A 22,762-nucleotide genomic window follows, 5' to 3' on the forward strand; every position below is an offset into this window, starting at 1 on the left:
AAATACCGAAAAGAATAAAGAATCTCTTCCCCCACCCTTTTTATAGCCTCGCGTGAGGGGGGCAACTGCTTTTAGTTCACCAAGCAATAATCTCGGACTGAAGAGTGGTGCCAACGGGACATTACACTACTCCTATATATAAAGGCTGAGGGAGTGCTGATAATTTTACTGTCACTTCATGTTTTTTTGCTCAGTGGAAGACACAAAGCAAAGGAGTGGAAAATCGATATTTGGCTCGAATTCGATATTTTTTTGGCTTTTACTGGGAATACGTCTTTGAAGCGTTTCATTTTTGGTCTTCTGTAAATTGCCCGCAATGTGTTTTGCACCAAAGCCTCGTAGAAGTAGCAGGCTTTGGTTGTGTGTACACGGCTTAGAATAGGGGGGGGGGGTGCTCAACCTTTAGGATAGTGTTTCCCAAAGTGTGTGGGCAATATCGTTCCCTGGTGGGCGATGGAAAGGTCCAGGGGAGCGATAGAAGATACGGATTTGGCATAGGATCTTATGAGCAGGGCCGCAACTAGATGCTTGGTCACCCGGGGCAAGAGCGTAATGGCTGCCCCGGGCGAGGTTTCAGAATGAAAATTTGCGCCCCCTCGGGTCTAGCGCCCGAGGCACGAAACCCGTCTGCTCCACCCTAGTTACGGCCCTGCTTATGGGCGGGAGTTCGGGGGCGATGAGAGAAAAAAAAATTCTGATGAAGGGGACGGTGGGGAACAAAAAGTTTGGAAAACTATGCTTTTTTAGGACACGTTTTCCCAAACTCTTTGTCCCGTCGCCCTTTCTTAAAAACTTTTTTTCATTCTCATCGCCCTCCGACCAAAGTCAAAACCCATAGGATCCTATACTAAATTCAAAGCTTCTACCGCCCCCAAGGGGTCGATATTGTCCACTGTGGGAAACACTGCTTTAGGAAAAACTGGACCACTTCATTGGTTTGTAAACGCTCCTCGGGCAGCTTGAGCGATCTGGAACTGTGCGGTGGGCCACTCGGATGATTGGTAACGGTGCCGCGGGTCACTTAAGTGATCTGTGCCGTGGTGATGAGTAAATATGCTGCGCTGCGCGTCTATTAAGCGTTCTGAAACTGTGCCGATCACTCAAATGACCTTTAAATATGCCCCGCGGGACTCTTTAAGTGATCTAAAAATATCCAAGGATACATGAGTGATATGGAACTATTTCGTGGGTCACTTGCGACGCGTCGCTCTAACGCCCTGTGTTGTTGGTCGTTTAAGTGCTCTGAAACAGAGCCACAGGTTACTTACATGATCTGTAAATGTATCCCGTGTCACTTGAGTGATCTGTAACTGTGCCACGGTGATGTCTAAATATGCCGTGCTTAAGTGATCTGGAACTGAGTCGCATTTCACTGAAGTGATCTTTAAATATACCGTGGGGTCATTTAAGTGACCCGAAAATGTCCAATGGGCCACATGAGTGATATGGAACTGTACCGTGGGATCACTTAATTGCTGTGGAACTGTACCGCAGGCTACTTAAGTGTATCGTGAATATATGCCTTTGGCTCACTGGGTGATTTGTAAATGCTTGGCTGGTGTCACCTGAGAATGTGTCTTGCGTCACTTAAGTGACCTGAGAATGTGCAATGAACCATATGAGTGATCCAGAACTATACCGAAGGTCACTCAAGCTTTCACTTCCTTACCCATCGGCTTTACCGGCAACTGGCAACTTCTGCGGGCAGGGAAAAAATGCAAGCATGCGCACTAGAATTGCCAAAATACCAAATACGCCACCAAACCACGTCTCCCTAGCTTCATTGTTTCACGCACAAAAAATCATGGTCGGATGCTTTTCGAACAGACCTACGTACACATACAATGGCACGCAAAAGTCTTTTGCAAACAATAAATTTGTCCGAGGACGTGACGTCACTCTCCGCTATCCATACGAATGTTTTTAACAGCTGGGAAAGGGAAAAATTCAACTGTCTTGCGGGAAATAGAACTCAAGTCCTCTCACTTGCAAGGTGAGCGCCCTAGACCACTAGACTACAGAGGCAACGAGCATCTCGATCTTTCCTTGGGGCTCGTGTGCGCTGAACGGGATCGTCCGGGGCTATGAACTCAAAATGTATCTTTAATAAATTCATTGCGACCCACCCTCTAAGCCATAGTTTCCCCAACCTTTTTTGTCCCATCACCCCCTTCTTCAGAAATTTTTTTCTCCCATCGCCCCCCAACGCAATCTAACCCATAGAACCTATGTTAAACCCGTAGCTTCTACCGCCCCCCCGGAACATTCCATCACCCCCCAGGGGGCGTTAACGCCCACGTTGGGAATCACTGCTTTAAGCCATATAATGATAAATCGCATAAAGGCCCTTGGCCCGCGGACCAAATACGGCCCTGGAGGTTATCTGATGCTGCCTGCCCTCCTCAAATCTAATTTTGTAAAAATGAACTAAGCGGAACATTTACAGATTGGTTAAGTGTCCCGTGGTACAATTCCAGAACATTTAAGCAACCCGTGGTACAATTTCAGAACATTTAAGCAACCCGTGGTACAATTTCAGAACACTTAAGTGATCCGTGACACATTTAGAGATCCCTTGAATGACATGTGACGTAGTTTTAGAGCACTTAAGTGGCCCCCAGAGTGGTTCTACATCACTCAAGTTACCCGCGGCACGTTCTCAGATTATCTAAGTGATCCGCGGCATATAATTACGGATCACGTGATGCGTGGCACAGTTCCAGAGCATTTAAGCGGCCTGGACACATTTCCAGATCACTTGGATCCTCGAAACATTTAGAGAACACTAAAGTGGCTCTGTAGGGCACAATGGGAGGGGGGATGTTACTTCAAGTGCCCACAAACTATCGAAAGGTTTTCCTCGTTTTTGGCGCACCAAGAAAGATGCCATTAAGAATATTTCATATTTTCATAAAGGGTGGTTGATGACGTAAGCATTATTCAACTCCCCCCCCCCCTCGTGTCATCAAAAGTGAACAAATAAGAACCCCCCCCCCCTCGATGATGACGTAATACGCGAACGGTCCCTAATTAGAACCCCTTAATACATGTATATGAAGGCGTCTTACCCCTAAGGAGAGATTGAAATATCCGTTGCTTTTGTAGTTTAGTGGTCTAGAGACGTGGGTTCGATTCCCCCGCACAAGGGCAGTTGAATTCCCCCCCCCCTTTCCTAAATACACCTTCGCATTTAACAGACAGCTGTTAAAAACCTTCGAATAAATAAATTTGTCAACAAAAATTCGTATTTGAAATTTTCAATGAAATTTTTCCTGTAAAAAAAAACGCACACAAACACAGACCCCGCCCCTTATAGTAAAATGTACGTATATTTTGAAGTTACGGAACCGAAATAAAAACTTGAAGAAGCTCCATTTCACGTGCTTTTCAAACACATGTTACAGCCGGAGATTTGGCAATCACAATAAAATTGGTAAACGGGTGCTCGAAGGGTGCTTTTATTTAATCAAAAACGTTGAAAATTTCCAAAATGTATATTCGAATGTGAAGAATTATGGTATTGAAAATGGCTTTCTTGGAGCATTTTTATAAATATTTATTTATATTTATATTTATTTATTATTTTATTTTATTTATTTATTTATTTATTTATTTATTTATTTATTTTATTATATTTATTATTTATATTTATATTTATATTTTAAGCAATTTATATAAACCTCTATATGTATGTATCGTATCTTTTTATTACTTATATATATATATATCGGTCCAGACAGGCTTTTAATCAATGTCTGACAGCATTATTGAGATGTCGTTCTTTTCAGCGACATGACAAGACTTTTATCAGAGAAGCGCATCTTTTTCCTTTGCTTATCTGTTTTCTTATTCCTTCCTTGAACTTCTTATTCTCGTGACATTCCTCATCTATTATCATCAAATTCCGCTTTGACATGTCAAATGTCTCTACTAGAAAAGAGCCATTTGGAAGTCCTTAAAGAAAAAGACAGGATTTGTTGCTTTCTATATCGTCTTTGATAGAGATTAAATCGTATATATATTTACGTGTTCGTCGTTGGTTGCATAATTTGATATGCGATTGGTAGCCGCACCCAGGGCTGGACAAATCCCTGTCGGGCAGGTAACATTCTCAATTCTCAAAGGTGTCCCTTATTTGGAGCTTCCCTAAATGTAGGTTGGACTGTATTTTTATATGTTAGCACGTAACTGGAAAAAAAAAATGTCCAGTTAAAATTTTTATGTCTAGCAATGATGTGTCCAGCCCTGGTAGCACTCAGTTATGCAAATCCCGAACTCTGCAGTGACTCAGATTTCATTCAGGATCAGTGGTTCTTAAAGTTTTGCCTCCCGCGCCTGTTCCTGCCCAAGCCATTGTTGATGCACGGCTTCCCAGAAAAGTGTCGGAAAGAACCACTTCATGGCACTGGCCTTCCGCATTCTGAAGCAGCCCCCCCCCCCAGGCTGGGATCTTTGGTGGACCAATCTATAATTAATTTACAGTGTGGAAAAAAAATGATGCGAATTATCCCGGGCCCAGGGCGAATTAACCCTATTAGCCCTACGCTTATGGGGACCATAGAATAGGCACACATCAGTATGTACAGCTCACCGTGACGCCCTTAGGAGCCGCGATGCACACTTTGAGAAACCCTAGGATATACTGTACTGTATGGAGTCAAACCTCCATTTAAAGGACAATCCGAATAAGGGATCGGTGTCCTGATCCGTAGCCCTTTGAATAAGGGACAGCTCTACTTAAAGGAGGAAAAAGTCTGTCCACGGGTTATCTCTTATTAAGAGGTTTCATTGAACTAATAAGAAATAGGCGGAAAATTTAGTTAGCATGGACGGGAAATATTGGTGAAATATTGCGTCGCCAAAAGTTACCAATTATTACCCGGGGGGAGGGGGGGGGGGAACTCTACCCGTGCGGGTCCTGTTTTTGATGTCTTTTGCCCACCTCTTTGTTTTGGTCGACAAAGTTTTTTTCGGCCTTTCAACTCGGATTTGACGCCCCTGCTAGAGCGCTTTCCCGTGAGGCCGCACGGGTCGCAGAGCCGCCCCTGCAACTACCGACTAAGTTTCCACCAATTTTCACCAAAATGTTGCCAATTATAGGCAAAGTTACCAACAATTGTCACCAAAAAGTTGTAAATTATCGCTGAAATATTGCCTAGGGCAAGAAATGAAGGGCTACCGAAAACCCCGCAAAGTGAGCATTATTTCGCAGTATTTCGCAGAAAAATGTTAAATATTTAAAAAATATATGTGAGATGAAAACTTCCATTTTGTCACGAATATCGTAATTTAACCCCCCCCCCCCTCTCGCTTACAAGGTACTGGCAAGAAATTCGGATGATCTCTATTTGACGAATGGGCGATAAATATGGTAACCTTGTCCTAACCTATCCGTACGTTACAAAAAGGGAAAGAAGTTGAAAGGGAAAAAAAGGATAAGAAAAAGAAGAAAAAAATAAATAAATGAAAGGAAAACAGTATAATAGATAGAGAAAGAGGGAGAACAAAGAAAGAGGGAGTATATATAGTGCTCCGGATAATTTTCCACAAGACTTCGGGGTTGCAAAACAAGAAGCGGTTCGACGGACAAACACGATTTATTTACAGAACAGCAATTTACACGTATCTACAGGCTAATCAGAGAGCTAACAACTTTCTCGCAAAGTTTAAACACGACTGACTGAATCTCCTTGTGCCTCTCTGAGCCTGTCTAGCCTCTCTCAGTCTGCCATCTTGTGAGCGCCACGGTATTTATAACCCGGATAGAAACTTCGAGAAAAAGAACATTCCACAAAATTCTATTTCATAGTTTCCTAGTCGGCGGCGCTACCGTATGGAGGGGCGGGACTTTCTAGATTTTTCTCTACACGCCATGCCAGTTCTCCGCCAATCGCATGTCTCTGCGCTTAGACCGAAACCGGTATCATCGATATTTCTATCGAACAAATCGCGCCATCTATCGTCAAAAGTTCGTAACAATAGAAGGAGAGGATAGAGATAAGAAAGAGTAGGTATATATACGAAGTAGATTTCTCTTTTCACCCTCAACCTACCAGTTGTCTTTTGTTCTTATCTGTATATCTGTATATAGTAGAAGGATATGTGGGGGGGGGCATCACTAATAATTGTATAGAAATAAAAGGAAGGTAAAAAGAACAACTTCTTAGGGTTACAGCAAAACCTTGCGTTGATGAAAACAGAGGAAAAAAAACAAAACGAGCTTGTTTGAGTTTATTCCACAGGCGTTTGGACGCAATATCACGTCCTTCATCGTAAAGTGGTTAATTTATAGATGTCAAAAATCATCTTCATGATTTCAGTAAAGAGTGCGCTTCATTGAAAGAAAAAGGCAAAAACACGGGGAATTTTTGAAAAAACCGGTTGGACAAAACCATGAGAGCATCCCGTAAAATAAGGGTCATATGCTCACCCTGTGAACAAGGTCTATCATTCAACATTCTGCAACACATTCGTAGAGCTTTTCTCAATGATCATGCGCGGTCATAACTTTTTACTTTGTGTGTCTTCTCGTGATATAGATGATTCTTCTCTCTCTTCACAGGTGCGAGATTCAACCAGGGCCAAAGTTCATCCTGAGGCGCTACCATTTCTACCGGGACATGAACTTCAGGATCGTCAGGTTCTACTTCAACGACCCCTGGTGCTGCTCGCCGGCCTTCTCCGCGACGGCTGTCGGACGTTTCGAGTCCCTCGGGGGACGGTGGTCATCGGCGCCGTCGACGTCTTGGATCGTTCCCGGGGGATTGGAGATGGAATACGTCCTGAGCAGGGTCGTGCTGGTCCCGTTCAGCTCCGAGAACGCGCTCATCCTCTCGGCCAAGGTTAACCAGACTTGTCCAGGTTCGGTCATGAAACCGTGGAAACTTCACAGGAAATATCTGGTCCTCAGCCTAGAATATCCATCCGGGTACGGTGCTCTCTTATACCGCATGTTTCTCCTGATGAGATGGGTGTAGGACCGGATGTGGACACGGCTCGGTGCAAATACAATTTCGCGCGCCCTTAACAATATCTATATGCATGTCCTCCCCCCCCCCCAGCTGGTTGTGTTGGGGCTTCAGTCAATAGGCCCAGAGTTAACTTTTTTATTAGACGTTTTGGTTTTCTCCCCTCTTCCAGAAATTAGTTTGTGGGGCCCCGTTTGGAAGCCCGTCCAAAATGTTGTTCTAGATTGCTTCTTGCCTGCAGGGTCGTTTTAACGCGTCGGCCTACCGGGTAGGGCAGTTGCATGGAGGGCTCTCGTGTTAGCCAGACTAGTAAAATGAAACGAAAGAAAAATTCCAATACAAATGCAAGTTGAGATGACTTTGTCTTAGGTTAATAGTGCTAAGCTAATAGGAGCCCAAGAGAATCTCTTTGTCTGGAGGATCATGGTGCTCTTATTAAAATACCATAGTCCCCCCCCCCCTCAGGGAGGAAGCTGATAGGATTCTAGTCCTAATGTTTCCCAACCTTTTTTGTCCCATCGCCCCCTTCTTCAGAAATTATTTTCTCTCATCGCCCCCCAACGCAATCTAATCCATAGGATCCTATGTTATACCCGTAGCTTCTATCGCCCCCCCGGAGCATTCAATCGCCCCCAGGGGGCGTTAACGCCCAAGTTGGGAATCACTGATCTAAGCCCATCGGTCCGAGTCCATATGTGTGTCTGCTGATATATATATATATATATATACAGGGTGTCCGGTAAGTGCTAGCACGGCCTTTCTCTCATCAGCTGTCAGTCGTAGAGGTATGATCCCAACTTAAAAAACGCTCAGCAGGCGTTCAAAAATTACCCCGTACCAGTTTTGAGAGTGAAAATACAGTGTGTATAGCAAAATAAATAATCTAAATTTTGAAAATTGTTACCCTGCCCCTTTGCCTGTTTCTAAAAGCAATGTTCATAGAGATATTCGAATTCGAAAAAAGGAGGAAATTTGGGAAAGGATAGCATAAAACTGAGGGAAAGGAGTGTTGTGTCCGTCAGTTTTTTGCTGTTCTTTCGTAACTTTTCTACGATTTTTGAATTCAAATATCTTACAGAATATTGCACTTACGAACATAGAATCTCTTGTTGGACTCAGAAAGGACAGGACATTGGAAGTTAGAGGACAAGAGGACCGCTTAAAAAATCAGATTTCTCTTATTTTGTTACACACTGTATTTTCACTCTCAGAACTGGCTCAGGGTGATTTTTGAATGCCCTTTGAGCATTTTTTAAATTGGAATCATACCTCTACGACGGACGGTTGATGAGATACAGGCCGTGCTAGCACTTACACGACAGTGTGACATTATGCCATAACGACAATGAATAAAAGATACCGTGCATGCATTCTTTTGTTTTTCCAGAGACAGTTCAGTACAAGGGTCGAGTGCGGGAGAAATGGATTGCACGGGACAACTCGACCTGACGTTTCACGAGCTGCAGCTTCTGAGGTTGGAGCAGCGTCCGACTGCTGCTACTTTCCTGCGACGTCCGCCGAACGTGTACTACGACTACGAGCATCGGCGCAAGAGTCACCGTCGCGTCGCTGCGAATCACAGGCTGGAGCTGTACCTGGGAGCTGAGGTACCCGGTAAACAACTGCTGAGACCGACATCGTATCAGAGCCCGCTATATTCCCCCAAGGTATTGAAATTTCCTTTATGTAACATAATAAATAATACCCAGGTGTGTAATTGGTGAATTTGTCGAATATGGAAAAAATTCCAAATGAGTCTAGTACGTGTGATGGTGTGATGAATACAGTCAAACCCCGATCTAATGATGACAAGTTCTGTTGTCGTACCCCGATATAATGATAAATACATGTATGAATTATAATATATATTGTAGTACGATTTCTCATGTTTGCCAACGACGCGACGCTTGGGTATTGTGCACAGAGGTATGATTATGGGTATTATGCATAGAGGCATGATTCTAGTTTAAAAAATGTTCAACAGACATTAAAAAATTACCCTATACCAGTTTTGAAAGTGAAAATACAGTTTCACAAAATAAAAAGCTCTACATTTTTATACGGTCCCCCCTGTGCTCTAACTTCCAATTAGAAAGTTGTTGCCCTATCTCTCTTGATGGGGAAAAAAAATTCAGTGTTTCTAAGGGCAATATTCACAGAGATATTCGAAAAACGGAGAAAATTCTGGAAAGAGCGGCGTTAAATGCGGGTAAAACGGTTTTTCATAATTTCATGTGTTCAGCTCTCTTTTACCTTTGTCCGTTAATCTGCTTCCCGGATAATCCGCTGCACGAAAAAAATCGAAGTTCTACTGCAGGGGGGGGGGGGGAGGGAGGGTCCTCATCCTTTCTCGAGTCACGAGCACTGGCTATGCCCATCATCAAACGAAGAGCACCCCCCCCCCCCCGACGGCAACTTTGATATACTTATGCCTGAAATCTGCATTAATTGTAATTCTTGAATGCATTTTTTAGGAGGTGTTTAATTGAAGCGTCGATTGTTGATCAAATGCCCGCGAATACGAAATCGGACCGGAGCATTGAGTACCATCGGTGCTTTAAGGTATTGTGCATAGAGGTATGATTCCAATTCCAAAGCCTCCTAGATACTACTTCTAGTACTTCTAGGGGGGCTTTGGGAGTGCCATGGTGCTTGTGAGTAATGGGTTGAGGATGGCTGTTCTACTGTGCATATGTTGCGACAAATGAGACAAAGCTGTTATTGTACATAAGCGGTAATTACATATACTTACCAATTCTCTTGGTATGTTTGAGATAAATTTATTACGTGTAATTGGAATTAATTTATTAAGTGTAATTGGAATATGATAAATATGGAAAAAAATTAAAAATGAGTAGAGTGTGTGCGATTGTGTGATGAATACAGTCAAACCCCGATATAATGATGACAAGTTCTGCGATCGTACCCCTATATATATAATGATGCAATACATATGTATGAATTATAATGTATAGTATATCATATGGTACGATTTGTCATGTTTGAAAACAACGCGAAGCTTGTGTATTATGCATACCAAGCATTTAGATAAGTTTGATAAATTTCCCTAAATTTATTACTTTTACCGGTGATTATGCATAGTACCTATATATACGTCGTTTACAAACGACGTATACAACGTCCTTTACAAACGACGTATCGTAAATCGTACTATATGATATGCTATACATAATTCAGACATGTATCATTATATCGGAGTACGATCGCAAAACTTGTTATCATTATATCGGGGTCCGACTATATTCATCACACCATCACACATACTAGACTCATTTGGAATTTTTTTCATATTCGTCAAATCCATCAATTACACTTGGGTATTATGCATAATCGCCGGTAAAAGCGCGTTTAATTTAGGGAAATATATCAAAGTTACCAAAATGTGTATAGTAAGTATGCATAACAACCACATTTATAACGTTTACCGTAATATATGCTGCATTCTTTCTCCCAAAGAGAGTTGGGAAAAGTTTTCCATACACACTTATAAAGGGGGGAAATGACGTAGAAAAAGATGGGGCCGTTATTTATTGCGGCCCCAAATGGAGGGAAAGAGGGACCCTCTGTATGTAGGCGCCTATGTAACATTTAAGTAGTCGTCAAGCTCGTATATATTTCGTCCTTTTTCCCGACCTTCCGGCCAGCCTCGGTTGATTTATAAGCCTCTAAAAAAGAGGCCCAAGTGACTATTTCTACCAAATTCAAGAAATGTGAGGAGTTTCCTCACGGAATCATCTCTGAAGTTCGAGATTTCACATGTCCTATTCTATTAAAATAACTGAATAATGCTGAATAATAGTCGAAGTGGATAATTGGAGAGAAGTAAGGTTAATTCTCTCCAATCTCTTGGACCAATGTCGCCTCCTTCGCCATCGTCGTCATGACACCACGGCATTAATGATGATGATCCATCAAAGTAGATTCGTCTCATTGTAATCATCATGAAGTCGGAGCATATTATCCACATAAGGTGGGGGTACGAGAGACGGGGGTGGGGGGGGGGTCCCCTCGTCCTTATACTCTGGATAAGAGCTTATTACTGCCGGGATCGGGCAAAGGAAAAGAGTTATCCCGTTAAAAGGAAGAGATGACTGAGTAGGAGGATCCGCCTTTATCGTGTAAATCGTGTAACGCTTTTAGAAGTAGAAATGGAGGTGGGGGGGGGGGCAATTTATATATAGGAGACCGATGTGGGGGGGGGGACAACACGAGACGCAAAACCTCTCTGTAAAGGTATGGATATCCGTCGTGGTTGTTGTTGTGCGGCATAAATGTTTCCTTTCACGAGGAATCCTTACACGACGAAATGATTGTACTCTGATTGTTTTTTAGTTCCTCCGGACAATAGCAACAACAACGTTTACCTGGACGTTGTAAAAGAGGCTGGATTGTCTCCCTTTGTTCAGCTTGGCGATCGTTTTCCCGAAAGATTTTTTAGCATTCGATTTACTATAAACAAAATGTCAGATTCGAGAACAATAAAACAGATTTGGATTCCACCAGGGCATAGGCGAAGATACACTCGGAGGAAGTCTGGGGGGGGGGGAGCGCGGTCATTATTGCTAGGGGGGGGCACAATGATGATGATGTCAATTCGTTTATACATATATACATTAGATCACACAGTCGACTCCACATTTGACGCTGGTTTCTCCGCCCATGCACCCAGGGCCGGATTAACCATTAGGGGCCATTCAAGTATTAGGTCATCATCAATGGGGGGGGGAGGGGGTTTCCCGATTTGCTGACTTTTGATGACAAGGGGGAGGGGGTTTGGATAATGCTTACGTCATCAACTACCCTTTATGAAAATATGAAATATTCTTAATGGCATCTTATTCGGTGCCTCAAAAATGAGAAAGCCTTTTTGTGGGCTCTTGAAGTAACATTCCCGCCCCCCCATTGATAAGTGCCCTACAGAGCCACTTTAGTGATCTCTAAATGTTTCGCGGATCCAAGTGATCTGGAAATGTGCCACGCATCGTTCAAGTGATCCGTAGTTATATGCCGCGGATCACTTGAATAATCTGGGAATGTGCCGCGGTGATGTAGAACCGCACTGGGGGCCACTTAAGTGCTCTAAAACCTCGTCACATGTCACTCAAGGGATCTCCCGGATCGCTTAAGTGTTCTAGAACTGTGTCCCGTGTCATTTAAGTGATCTAAAAATTTACCACGGGCCGCTTAAATGCTCTGGAAATGTACCACGGAACGCTTAAGTGATCTGTAAATGTGCCGCTTAGTTCATTTTTACAAAATTAGGTTTGAGGAGGGAAGGCCGCATCGGATAACCCCCAGGGCCATATTTGGTCCTCGGACCAAGGGCCTTTATGTGATTTATATGGCTTAGAGGGTGGGTCGCAATGAATTTATTAAAGATAAATTTTGAGTTATTAGCCTTCAAAAAATATTGAAATTAACAGAAATTGATTATAACAACATATAAACGTATTCTCTTGCAAAATTTCAAATTAAAAAAAAATTTTTTTTTTTTTGCATTAAAAAAATAAGTGTTTGATCGTCGGGGGGGGGGGACACGAGCACCCCTATGCCCCCCCCCCCACCTGTATACGTCCTCCGATCTCACCAATATGCGTTAGGATTCAGAGGAGCAGAGCTGATGACGAAATTTTGCTGACGGGGGGGGGGGGGTTATAGCCACTAGAATAAGGGCTTCCTTATCTAGTCGCCTTAGGTGGGGTCAGAGTTTTGCTGACTTTTGCTGACAAGGGGAGAGGGGGTCAAAAATGGCTTTTGAAAGCAAAATTCTTTTTGGCAAAAAAGAATTTGCTTCCGTAATACTTGAACAGCCAGTTAAGCAAAATTAAGCAAAATAAGCACGTGCTTAGGGCATCAGTACAAAAGGGCCACCACAAAAAGATATAAAATGGTATTTGTTTTAAATGTACAATTTTTTTTCAACATCAATAATCCTACAGAAGATCCTAAATGAGCACTTGATTGTATAGTTGAAGATCATTATCACAAGGATTGCACAAAAGATGAGGAAACAAATAATATTACAAACTATACCACATTATTTTGCTGAGTTTTTCGATTAGCTTTTCACAATTTTCATAAAGTACGCCCAGGGCTGTCTTAACATTATCATACGCCCACATACAAAGCGATTTTTCTGAGAGAGGCACTACTAATTCCTACCAACCTATTTGCATATTTACTCTTGAAAATCGGAACCAGATCTAATTGTTACTTGACACCCCGCAGAGAAGTGCCCAGATGGGCCAACGCAGTAAACCAAGTTCGACAGAATAAGGACATGATTTTTGTGGGTCATTAGCGGATCAACTGTGTGTAGTTTGATCTATAGAAATGAAATAAATGCTACCAGGTGTAAATTACAAGCTTGAGAATGTATCTAAAAGAAAAAATACCAAATATAACGGTGATTCATCAGAAATAAGATACCTATTTGCAGGGCAGCAACTGGACACTTGGTTAGCAGGGGCAACTACTCATTTAGGCACCCCCTCGTAATGCTGAAGGATAGGTTAAATTTGCGCCCCCTTTTGTGATGTTCCTGGGGCACCAGAACCACCTGCTCCGTGCATATTCCATCCAGACAGGATCGTCTTAAGAGCATCATGGGTTCCCGATCAAAGGGATTTTTTGGAGTCCCTACCTGAAAAATTCAACTACGTCTCCTTTTTCTGAGGCACCTCTTCTCTTGAGGCCCTTCGGGCGCGGCCCGGGGAAGGGGAGGCATACGTTAAGACGGCACTGCCGAAAGCCGGGTTTTCCTAGGAATAGGTTTGTTGCACAGCGTGAACCGAATTAGACTATTTCGCGCCGCAGAAACGAGTTACATAATCACGCTACGCGTTTGTGTTTTCCTAGCGAGGCGCATCAGATCAGGGCGGCTATATAAAGTATATGGCTTTGGCATCAGCTACTCTGTCGTCTGCATGCTCCGGTTAGAAGGGAAGGAAAAGAAAACACACAATAGTGAAGAGAATATCGGCAAAACCGCGGCGCACGACGCATTTGACTCCTCCAGAAGGAGTCGGCCAATAACGCCCAACGTAAAGCGCTGTCGTGAGCCGTATTGCGCTCTGTAGGAAAATAGTCATGCTGCTTTTCTTACTGGTGAGTTTGCAACTCGTTTCTGTCGGCGCGAAATAGTCTAATTCGGTTCACGCTGCGCAACAAACCTATTCCTAGGAAAACCCAGCTTAAGGTTCGCACCAGGCGTACTCCTTTTTCAGTTTTGAATCTGGTAACCCTATCTGAAGACCACATAATCCGTATTTTCACTTATTTGTTCGATCATCCATATTGCCCGCATTTTTTTGTGGAAAGAAATAATTACTTTTTTCTACATAAAAAATCGATTATTGCAAAGATCAATAAAAATTTATGCTAAAAAAATAATAAAGAACTCTCTCTTTTTTTCATCATCGTATGAGTTGCCTGTAATTTCGAGATTAGATGGCAGCATCAACGGCATATAAATCAAGCCTCACAATCTTTGTCGTCTGCTTCTCTCCTCGTTTTGGACGTCTCCTGGTGTTCTGAAAAAATTACTGAACTGGAAGTTTGAACTACCAGTTCTGTTTGTGAGCTTAGCTTGTAGGGAACCGACTTCTTGTCTGTCGTCTGCTCATGAATAAGAGGTTCTTTGTTTTGGACGTCTCCTTACGCTCAAATAAAATAACTGAACTTTTAGTTTGAATTTCCAGTTCTGTTTGTGAGCTTTGTTTATAAGGAACTGAGCGGAATATAGAATATAGTTTTTTTTTTTACGTTAAACTTCATCATCACCACATGAGTCACTTTTAAATTTGACATTAGATGGCAGCATCTACTATAAAGTGGAGTGCGGAAATTCACTTCTTACGATCTTACCTGTCGTCTGCTTGTTTGGAGGTCCTTTATTTTGCATGTCTCCTTGGGACTTGAAAAAATAACTGAACTGGAAGTTTGATCTTTCAGGTGAGTTTATTAGCTTAGTTTATAAGGAACAAAGTTGAATGGGGAAGAATTTAGTTTTTGATTTACCTGCGCTTCGTTATCACCCCATAAGGCACTTCTGATTTCGAAAATAGGTAGCAGCACCAACAATATTTTCAAAAATGAATGTCATAAAGTATATTGTAGAGTATTAAATTAATTTTAATTCCCTTATAAAAAGTGTTAGTGCCATTGTGAAATCACTGCAAATGCTACAAGGCAAAGAAAAAAAACTGCTATCGGCGGACGGCGTAACGTTTCGAGTCACATGGTATACGGAACTCATTACTTCCTTGATGCAATATCTATAGGACGTACTGGCCTAGTCGGGAAGACTACTACTAAACCACACATGCACCTCGTCCATATTCCTCTGCGGAACCTCTAACGAATTGGTACATGTTGGAATATGCGCATATGAGTAGTGAATCTTGACGTGCAGTTTGTTTCTGTGTAATACTTGTTATGTGTAGTGCTGCCATCAGTTTTTCTAACCTATGAGTGAAGTGTAATGATTGAATAATTTATCGTTGTAGTCCTGTTGCTCTCTGTGGCGAGACTTTTTAATGGTGAGATCGGCTCGCATTTGCGCCTCAAAGTTGGGAACCACAGTAAACCAACTTCAGCCGACCGGTTTGAACCCTCGCGATGCGAGTCCATCACTATGACCACTCGACCACCACAGCGGCAGTCGGGAAGACTGGATGCATTTATCGCACCCACTTCCTGCAGCAGGGGGTCGCTAGGCTGTGATCTTTGTTGGGGCCTTACAGGCTGATTTTTCACTGGTCCCTCGATAAAGAATTTATAGTATGAAAAAACAAAAATTATACGAAACTAGGTTGAAGCCTTTCAGCCCCCACAGAGGCGGTGCGACCTGTACAGCCACAAGGGGCACCTCTCTAGGAAAGGGTGCCAGATCCGAGTTGGAAGGTAAAAAAAAATCTTGTTGAGCTGAGAAACGTCATTGGGGACACCAAAAATAGATCCCGCTCAGGCAGAGATTCCTCTCTCTTTTCTGCCCCTACACATTGGTACATCAAGGCCACCTTAAGACAATCGCCATAACTAGAGGTTTGGTCAGCTGTGTCAAGCAAGCATTTTGGCACCCTCTTGTAATGTTGAAGCAGAGATTAAACGGTGAAATTTGTTTCTCCTCTGGTCCAGCAGCACCCGATTCACCAAAACCAGCCGGCACCGCCCTAGTTGCGGCCCTGCATAAGCCCTGTGGCGAAGTGAATTTTCTGAGCCCCCCCCCCCCCTCTATCTGGCTGGAAAAAAATACCTGCCTATCAATTTGCGTGTTTATTCTCAATTTTTTCTATCAGATCGTATATTCATGAGGTCCCTTTCTACAGTTGAGACCCGTCTCCTCCCAGCCGTGCTTGGGTGGGGGCCCCACCGCATTAAGACGACATTTGCAAAGGGGGGGGGGCAGGGAGCATAATCAGCCGATAAAATACTTGTCAATAGGGAGTCGCCTATAAAATTGAAATAAATCACAGGCCCCCCCCGGGAAAAATGACGCTACTGAACCCCTCCCCCCCCCAAAAAAAATCCGCTTACCAATTTGCATACTTATACTAGAAAATTGTAAACAAATCTAATTGTCATGGGGTGGGGCATGCGTTAAAGTTAAAAGTAAAGTGTGGGGGGGGGGAACACCAAAATAACTTAAGTGCTTAGGGCTTTCTTATGGGTTAATCCGGCCCTGCATGCACCAGGGGGCTACTAACTGGCTGTCAATGAGGAGGGAAAGGGGTCTTTAGACTTTCGTATCTGGCCTACCGCCAGTGATTTCTGAGCTTTATACAGGGTGTCCTTTAAGTGCTAATGTGGCTTTTATCTCATCAAACATCCATCGTAGAGGTATGATTCCAATTCAAAAAATGCTTAAAAGACGTTGAGAAATTACCCTGTACAAGTTTTGAGAGTGAAAATACCTTGTGTAACTAAATAAGAAAAAAAAAATCTAAATTTTTATACGGCCCTCCTGTCCTCTGACTTCCAATTAGAAAGTCGTTGCCCTGTCTCTCCCGAGGCAAGCCAAAAAATTTCCAAGTTATCAAGTGCAAAAATCGTAGAAAAGTTGTGAAACGATAGCATACATGAGGGAAAAGAGCGTTGTTCGTCAGTTTTTGCTGTTCTTTTGTAACTCCTCCTTTTTCTGAGCATAACCATTTCAAGGAGACTCAAAGAAAAGACTGCCTCTGAGAAAGGTACTCACTACGGCCGTCTTAAGAGCATCATGGGGTGCCCCCGGGCCAAGTGGCTTTTCTGAGGCCCTACCTAGTAAATTCTAGAAAATTTTAACTAGATCTCATTTTCATGAGGCCCTTCTGCTCTTGAGGCTTCCGGGCCGCGCCCGGTTGGGCCCATGCGTTAAGACGACATTGAGAAGGGGTTTTTTTTTTCTTTCTGTAGATTTTTTTTTTTTAACCTCAGGGACCCTCACGGGCTTTAATCTCAATGATAACGCACAATTCTTGAATTTGGGCTGAACATCCCTGAGGTAAAAAAAAAGAATATGTAAAATGAAAAGAAGCAACCGGCACATTTGTGCATACAAGGTCTAAAAGGATTATGCATAATCGCCGGTAAAAGTGATAAATGTTGCAAAATTTATCAAACGAGATGATTGGTGTTTATGAGATTTGTACAGAGCGAGCTGTTCTAAAAAGGAGTTCAATCTATGCTTCTATTATTTCGAATTTGCTCAGCTAATTGTAACTCCCAACAAGTTACTGTTAGTTACAACTGTTCTTTCTACATCTCCTTTTAATGGCAACAAAAGACCACTCAATCTGTACGGTTCACACACATATACGGTGCACTCAGGGGCGGCTCGAGACAAAACCCCCCAGACGCTACCTTAGCGGGACCTATTTCTGCCCCCCCCCCAATTAAAAAAAAAAACTTTTGTTCCAATCGCTTCGTTTTGATGCGTTCAAAGGAACAGCGATATTTTATGTCATAACATGTCGAATTTTTTTTGCCTTTGGCGCTCCTCCTAGAGCATTCAGAAATCATTTTCTCATTTTACCTCGGACTTGACACCCCTCCAAAATTTTTTTTTGCCCTTTCACTTCAGATTTGACGCTCTTCTAGAGCACACCCAGGGCCACCTAGCTGCCCCTGGTTGAACTAATAGAGTCTGGCCAGTGATCGGGGGCTCCAAAGTGCATGGGTTTTCTCGTGTGAGCACATTTTTTCCTCCTCGTGTGACAAGTGGGAAGTACAGGATCCCTATTTAAAATAGTCAGCAAAAAATAGGTTCTAATTCATTCGTTTTTTTTTTTTTTCAAATATTCATTCAATATTGTTTTTACGAAATACTGTACTGCATTGGCTATTCGATTCTGCGTTTTTAATAAAAGTAATACAAGTCGGGAAGAAAGAGGCATGAAAGGTCTCTGGCTCAAAATCTTTCCCACATCAGAAGACACCTTCAATTCCTGTAATACTCCCACAACACAGGCAAACACTTTTGCTCTCGTTAGTAGAAAAATTGTTAGACAGCGAGGGCGATTCCTCCATTATTTTTATTTTTTACTGCACAAAAAAAAGAGAAAGAAATTGCGTCTCCCCCAAAATCTCCTGCAGGAGTAAACGGAAACAGCTCGAGAGAGAGAGTGTGTATTTTTATCTGACCAAAATCGCTATGTACTGTACGTATATAGGTGCACTGCCCGTCGATTCTTTCCTTTTCGAAAAATAACCGTAATATCATATACACTCAAACCTCCAATTTCTTTTCTCCTCTCAGTCATTTTTCCTGTATATTTTACAGTTATTTTTTCAAACACGTATCTTAAAGATATTTTTCTAGTAATGTATATTTAACGCGTTTCGGCGCCTCTTCTCATTTGACGCACTGCCCTAAGACCGTTCCTGTTCTAACCCCCAGTAGTGCTATGTGGATCGGGCGTCCGCACTAAGCCAATACCACCTATAGAACAAGACCTCCACACGAAACTCGTGACGTCAATGAAGAATGTCATTTCTCCTATTGCCATTGGATATACTGTAAAGATATCGTATGCGCGTCGGCCTGCTATATCCAATGGCAATAGATGAAATGGTCTTCTTCCGTGACGTCACGAGATTCGTGCAGAGGCCTTGTTCTATAGGTGGTGTTAACTAACCCCGATGTAGTGGCTTCGGGGGAGCCCGTAGCCACCAAGTCTGTCTCTACCGAGGAGCGAACCGGCCCAGGACGGAAACGTAGCCTCGTGAGCTGTCGCCACCAGTACAATTGTCAAATCATAACAATGTTGCCGCTGCAAACTACCAACGCACATAGGGAGGGGTATTTGTTGGATGTAGCTGATCAAAAATATTTTTAGCGGAAAAGTGTAGTAAATCGTATATTAATACATTAGTTTATCACGTGATAACACTTTTGAAGTAGTTTTTCTTTGGAAAATATATTTTTCCCGCCTAAACTGAGTTTTAAAAAACGTACTTTTGGCCAGCTACATCAGAAAAAGAGCTCTACGTGCACTGTTGCAGCAGTGCTTTTGTACTAAAATTTAGTTAAAGCTTTTATTTTTAAGTAAATCATGTATATCATTTTTTTTCACCTTAGCATTAATTTTTTACAATACTACAATTAGGCCGTGGAACCCCATAAAAAAGCCACTGATCCCTGGGATCCAGGCACCCCTAATTGGCAGGGCTGTAGTGTAACTACTCGGGGTCCCGGGCAGACTTTTTTTTCTTGGGGTCCCTTGAAAATGAAAAATTATGCAAAATAAGTGTACAATTCTTGTTCGCCTCCCCCCCCCCCCCATTCGGCTTGTGTCCTGGTTGCCCAGCCTATTTACGGCCCTGTTAATTGGGAAACGCTGCCCTGTAGCCATGGCCCCCACATCCTGCAGCAGGGCCCTAGACTGGGATCTTTGGCGGGACCCTGGCCAGACTCTATAAGGGCAAGCACATTCTATAGTGAATTTATAGCGTGAAAAGAAATGATGAGAATCAGGGTCGGCTCGTGAAGGAGGCGCGTAGGCGCATGAGCCCCACCCCCTGAAAATTACGTCATTGATTTAATTCTTTGAATGTATTTGATACTAACTTAATACCATTGAATTTCTTTCTTCCTTTTTTTTTTAATGAATTTTTATGAATTAGAAAAGAAAAATTTTCGGAAGCATTGATAAAAAACAAAGTCCCGTAAAATACGGGTAATATGGTCAAGGTTTGGCAGCGAATTTAATTATCTATGAATTGGGAAGGAAGTGTTTGCCTCTAATGTATAACCGCCTCACTTCTACACATATGACTTCTCAAGGTTTGTTTCTCTGCGCCTCCTATTATTTCGCGCCCTGTGCACAGGTCGCACTGCCCTAAGACCGTCACGGCATATAAGACGAGTTTTTTTTATTGAAAAATTCGTTTCTATAATTTTGATGTTGGTTTATATACTGGTTCTTTTTTGCAAAATAATTCAGTAGTTCCAGCTGGAATTTGCAATTTCTTGCATCAGAATTGAATGCCCCAGAAATTTCCAAAATTTCCTAAAGATAAATTTCCCGTCGACAGAGTCGGAGAAAAAGTGACAATGAACTATTAAGAATATGGGAGAATGTCTGTCTAAGTGCTTACAATGAAAGCTGTCTTTCCAATTTACCAACAATGGGCGCAATTTCCCATAAAAGACGAGAGCAGTGAGTGTGTTGGGATCAGACTCTCATTTAACCTTGGTGGAATTCGTGTATTTGGTCTAGTCACATAAAAACATGCACACAAAAAAGCGCGCGCTCACACATACACGCACTCGCACCTATAATAGCACATACAACCACCACCACGCCACGTGTGATAGCCATTGCAGGTCGAGAACTCTCAAGGATGTTAGTGTAAAGTGTCAAGAAGTTCTATAAGCTAATTGCCACGCGATTTATTTTACACTAGCGGAGGAGACACAGGGTTTTATAGCAATGGACCAGACTGGGGAACAAGTTGTCTGGAATCGCGGTACCCCTCGGGCGGTGATGCCTTAGAAGGTGAGTACATTTTTCCAGTGGATGACTTGTTTTCCGGAGGAGATCTACGCTCACATCTAGGGAGATGTGGAATTCTCGCAGTGGTGTGCACTGCTTGAGATATTCCCCTGGTTCTAAGTCCTGTCTGAGTTCAAGGGAATGGAGTCCACCTACTGAATTTCCATATTAAGAGACATTATTACTATGTGAACCGTATATTATTACTAGAACCCGGATTACATGCAAGTGCATAAGAGCATATTTTACCACTTTTTATAGTTGATGCGTATACAGTATAAGTGCATGAAATCACTGAAGTTTTAGAATTGAGTGCGAATATTTTAGTATTTCTTTTCTATTGATTGCATTGTACGACGTGTTTGCAAGATCATTTTTATCTCTTCCCATTCTTCAAATTTTATCAATTTCTTCAATTTTTCCAAGACAATACTTTACCATTGAGTATCGATCATTTTGGGGCATATTTTTAGGCACTGCATTTTTTTAGGCGCATTTTAATGCATATTTCCAGGCATTTTTGAATGCATATTTTTTGAGCTTCTGAATGCGTGCGTTCTTCATATATTGCGCACATTTTTTTAGTTTTACTGTACGTTTTCCTTTTCTTACGTTAGGCCCAGTTCAGTGCTTTTGATAGAGTATTTCTTTTCTTTTTTTTCAGTTTCACGCATATTTTTTTTATGCATATTATTTTTTTCTTTTTGTGCATTTTTTTCATTTTTAGGGAAACTTCAGCATTTTTAAAAATGCATATTTTTTTCATTTTCACGTATAGTTTTCATAGGGGCCTATTCAAGTATTACGTCAGACTATTTTCGGACATTTTAGACTTCCGCCCCGTTAGCAAAATTTCGTCAGCTTCGCCCTCCCCCTTCTGAACGCATAGTGGGATCAGTCACATACGCGAGGGGGGGGAGCACGAGCCCCTATGCGTCCCCCTCCCAGACAATCAAAAATTTATTTTTGATATAAAAAAATAAATTTCTGATTTTTGATAGAATTGAAACATGGGAAGAAAATACCTACCTTTATAACTACTACAATCAATTTCTGATCATTTCAATGCTATTCGAAGGCTAAAAACTCAAAATTTCCCTTTAGGAAATTCATTGTAATTCACAAATTTTATAACGTAAAAATAAATATAGATTCATCGTGAGGCCCCACGGTTGTTGCACTATCGGCCTTCCGATGTAAGCACTGCATGTAGTCAGGGACAGAGCCGTCTTAATGCCTGGGCCCACCAGGGCATGGCCCGAAGATCCCAAGTGCAGAATGGGCCTCATGGCAACGAGATCCAGTCAAAAATTTCGACATTCAGAATGCAAATTGGTTAGCAGGTGTGTCCAATCAAGTGGAACCCGAAACAAAAAACGTAAAACCCTTTTACCCAGGGTAGGGCCGGAACTAGATAGGTAGGGCAACTGTCCCGGGTGGAAAAATTTAGGGCGGTGAGAAAAGAAGACACTGTTGTAAAATTACCGGCAGAAAACCGCGAAGTATGGCTTATACAAAGAAATTAAAATTTCAAAATTTTATTTGATCGAAATTTATCATGTTGATTAGCGCCCCACAACGCCCCTAGCGGCGAGAAATGGAAATCTCGACAGAAGTTGCGAAGTGCGGCGTATACGCGGTAAAACTAAAATTTTCAATTCGACCCTGTTGGGATTTTGACCTCCGACAAACCAGTCACGGCCCAGGCTCTGTCCCTCCAGGGATGTAAGCCTTTTACCCTTGCGGGTTGGGTCGCGCTGGGGAGAGGGACCTGTCGCGAATACGACCCAGGCCCAT

The 22,762-nt window shown here is 42.4% G+C and overlaps 1 protein-coding gene across 1 annotated transcript in view; it reads left to right on the forward strand.

Moving 5' to 3' along the window:
* LOC149074686 (protein APCDD1-like) overlaps positions 1 to 22,762 on the forward strand; it is a 53,936-nt gene that overhangs the window by 25,071 nt on the left and 6,103 nt on the right. Inside the window, exons 5-6 of the mRNA XM_089245970.1 lie at positions 6,563 to 6,928; positions 8,356 to 8,635. Of these exons, the coding sequence (XP_089102096.1) occupies positions 6,563 to 6,928; positions 8,356 to 8,635 (646 nt within the window). The remainder of the gene's footprint in view (positions 1 to 6,562; positions 6,929 to 8,355; positions 8,636 to 22,762) is intronic.

The sequence above is a fragment of the Pholcus phalangioides genome, unplaced genomic scaffold, assembly GCF_987345545.1.
Source record: "Pholcus phalangioides strain wild (caught in Gottingen) unplaced genomic scaffold, Ppha-v1.0 ptg000016l_1, whole genome shotgun sequence".
Taxonomy (NCBI): domain Eukaryota; kingdom Metazoa; phylum Arthropoda; class Arachnida; order Araneae; family Pholcidae; genus Pholcus; species Pholcus phalangioides.